This window comes from Haliaeetus leucocephalus, unplaced genomic scaffold, assembly GCF_000737465.1.
Source record: "Haliaeetus leucocephalus isolate CR32 unplaced genomic scaffold, Haliaeetus_leucocephalus-4.0 Scaffold76, whole genome shotgun sequence".
Lineage (NCBI taxonomy): Eukaryota > Metazoa > Chordata > Aves > Accipitriformes > Accipitridae > Haliaeetus > Haliaeetus leucocephalus.
In genome coordinates, this window is record NW_010972512.1 from 54,236 (window position 1) to 57,569 (window position 3,334).

The 3,334-nt window shown below is 64.4% G+C and overlaps 1 protein-coding gene across 1 annotated transcript in view; it reads right to left on the bottom strand.

Annotated features, from left to right (window-relative positions):
- Nucleotides 1–2,910, bottom strand: part of UNC13A (unc-13 homolog A (C. elegans)) — a 45,920-nt gene extending 43,010 nt beyond the window's left edge. Inside the window, exon 1 of the mRNA XM_010581784.1 lies at nt 2,769–2,910. Within this exon, the coding sequence (XP_010580086.1) occupies nt 2,769–2,910 (142 nt within the window). The remainder of the gene's footprint in view (nt 1–2,768) is intronic.
- Nucleotides 2,911–3,334: the final 424 nt, after the last annotated feature.

Below are 3,334 nucleotides of genomic sequence, written 5' to 3' on the forward strand. Positions count from 1 at the left end.
TGGGGCGATGGGGTGGCGAGGGAGGGGTGAGGGGGGACGTGGAGACCCTGGTCTGCTGGCACCCGGTGTGTCCTGGCACACTGTCACCTCCTCCCTTGGGTGCCACGGCGATGGGGGGTGACCCCTCCTGCCCCAACACACACACACACGCTTGTGCAGAGGTGCACACACGCGTGTGCACACGCACACCACACGCCAGAGGCACACGCATATGCCGGCATGCTCCCACCCACGCAAACGCATGTGCAAATACACATGCACGCACACACACGTGCACGCTCCCAGGCACGCGCACGTCCCCGTGCGCACACACACGCAAGCGTGCACGCCCACAAGCGCATTTGTGGACACACAGAGGCACACGCATGTATGCACGTGCGCGTATGCATACCCGTGCACGTATGTACACAAACACACGTGCGTGGACACAGGCACACAAAAACGCACGCGCGCACACTCACAATCCCATGCACGCACGCACCAACATGCTCAGGCACACCTGGGCACAGGCAGGCGCCTGCACGACCTGCGTGTTCTCCCATGCGTATACATACTTGAGCACATTTGCAGAGAGGCGCATACACGCGCACGCCCGTGCGCACACATCCGTGTAGGCACTTACACACACATGCACACACGGGCACGGCCCTTCCCAAGGTTGCTTGTTAAAAAGTACCCCGGTAGGTAAATAGGGTGCAAGGCTGGGGGCCGCTGGCCGGGGGGCCGGGGCCTGGGTGGCCGCGCTGGGGGGGCTCAGCCCAGCTGCTAATGACCCACGGCCAGTGCCAGCTCTCTAATCCGTGCAGAGGTTCAGTACAAACTGTACCAGCGATTATATAAACCGACTCGCCTCTATTTATTTAATTCCCTTTTATTTATTTACTGCTCAGCCAATTGAAGGCAGGGGAGTGGTGCATCCCCCGGCCCTCTCCCAGCCCGCCACGGTCCCGGCTGCCCGCCAGCCAGCACAAAAGGCTGCCGTGAGCCCTGGCACTCCGCGTGTCCCCCTGCCACAGGCCTGCGTGTGGACCCATGTTCTTCACCCGTGTGCGTGGTGGTGCCCCGTGGCGTGTGCCGGGGGGACATGGCGATGCGCATGTGTGCACACACACGTGCAAATGTGCGTGCGTGTACACATGTGAGTTCACACGCACAGGCATGTGCCCACACGGACACACGTGCACTTACATCCATGTGTGCAGGCGCATCCGTGCACAAACACACCCACATTGGCGCGGCAGCACCACGCAGAGGGCAGTCGGCTCTGCCAGTTCCCGTCCCCTGACCCGGGAGGTGATATGAGGACACGAGGCCCCAGCCATGTCCCCAAGGGGACAATAGCTCGCTGGGACCCAGCCTGGGCATGGTGGGGGAGCAGTTCCCGTGGGGAAGGCACAGGACGCGCTCGGGGTCCCCCATGTCACCCTGGCGTGGCGGTGGCACGCTGAGCCAGTGGGCTCCCACCCTGACACCCTTCTCTCTGGGGGCTGACGTGGTGGGGCTTGGGGAGCCGCCGAAAGGGCGCAGGGGGCATGCAGGACCCCCTACCTCCCGCTCCCACCGGCTGCCCCCTCCCCACAGCATCGCCCGCCCTTCCCCCGCCGTTACATAAAGGCGCGATTACAGGAAATCAAGGGGCAAAATGTCTCACTCGAATTAATAACTGACTTCCTGCGGTTGCAGATTCACCTTCTGCGCTTGTTTATACCCCCGCCCCCCTGCCTGCTTCGGTTAATGCTCCCTGGCGCCGTTTGCCATTAACCGGCTCCAGCACCACGGGGAGGGCGACACTGGGGCCCGGTTACCCCAGTATAGCCCAGGTGGGGATGTGGTGGGAGCCCTGTACCCATCCATCCTGGTCCCACTTGGGCAGGAGTGGGGGACATGGGGTTCCATCCACTCTGCCACCGCCTGCTCGGTGCCCTTGGCCACGGCACCTCAACCAGCTCCTGTGCGGGGGAGACAGGACTGGGGACATGGGGGGGGGAACTCCGAGCCAAGAGCGGTGGGGCATGGCCAAGGCTCCCTCCTGTCCTCACGCCATGGACATCGTCCCTCCACACCTCCCTGCACCTTACCCGGATGGGGCCAGACCATCCCAGCCAGCCTGGCATGGCCCAGTGACCTCCCCATCTCCAGCATCGCCCATCCCTGGATCTGCTTCCCCCCCCCCTCAGCCTCCCACTGCTCCCCGTGCTCCCATTTTGTAAGTGGGAGCAGGGCTGGCTCGCCGGGAGCTGGGGCCGGGCGCCGGGGAGCCGGGGCCAAGCCATTGTGCTGCGCCGACGAGTCGCGCGGGAGAGCTGGTGCTCCCGGATGAACCCGGCTGGCGCAGCCATTTCCTGGTGCGTTTCTTCTATATTCCGAAAAAAACCAAACAAAATTCTTCTTAAACCAGTTAAGGTTGCTAAGAGACAACAATGTGCTTTACATGGTGCCTTATTGACAAAGCCCAGCTCTTAATAAGCTCAGAAATGAATGGCGAGCGGCTTGGAAAGCCTATGCTGCAGGGCTGGGAGCCGAGCGCAGCGGCCTCCTTCTGCCCCGCAAAATACCCTTAACTCTGCCCCTGGCGGCCCCAGGGAATGGCCCTTCTCCCCCAGAGCTGGGGCAGTGCCAGGGCTGGTACCCGCTATCACCCCCCATCAGCCACAGGCACCAGTGGGGTCCAGTTACGCACCGCCGGCACCAGCAGTGTTTTGGAGCCGCCTGCTTGGCACAGGTACAGCGCCGAAAGCCGCCTCCGCGCCCGTCTGCCAAACACCCACCGGCCCGGGCGCAGCCGGAGACGCTGCCGGCTTTCTCGGGAGGGGAAGAGGAGCCGGTAGCGGTGCCGGCTGGCTCCGTGCTGCCCGTCCTCAACACGGTGTTAGGTGCCGTGAGCCCAGCTACGGGTGATAAATCAGTCATCGGCGTAAGAGCGAACCGTTTCCACGCGGGGCCAGACTCGGCGTCTGCGCCATCGTCGGCAAAGTTGCGGCGAGGAGAAGGGTCAGGCTGGGCTTTTTGGCGCAGGGCGGAGGCGGGTGCTGAGCGCGCTGGGGCTTGGGCGAGGGCCCCGCCGGCGGCGTGTGCAGGCAGGAACGGGCAGGGAGCGGGTGCCAGGCAGGGCTGGCTGCCAGCTGGCGTGGCAGGGCAGCCACAGGGCGTTTGCGAGCGGCGGGCACCACCCTGCAGCCGGCGGGGGGTGACAGGGGAACCGGCCAAGGTCGTCCCCTTTGCCACTCGCCTCGCCGTGCCATGTGCCGCTCCCAGCCTGCCACCGTGCCCGGTGTCCCCAGGAGAACAGCTTCTTCCCCACCAGCAGCCTGGCCATCAGGGACCCCAGTGGGGA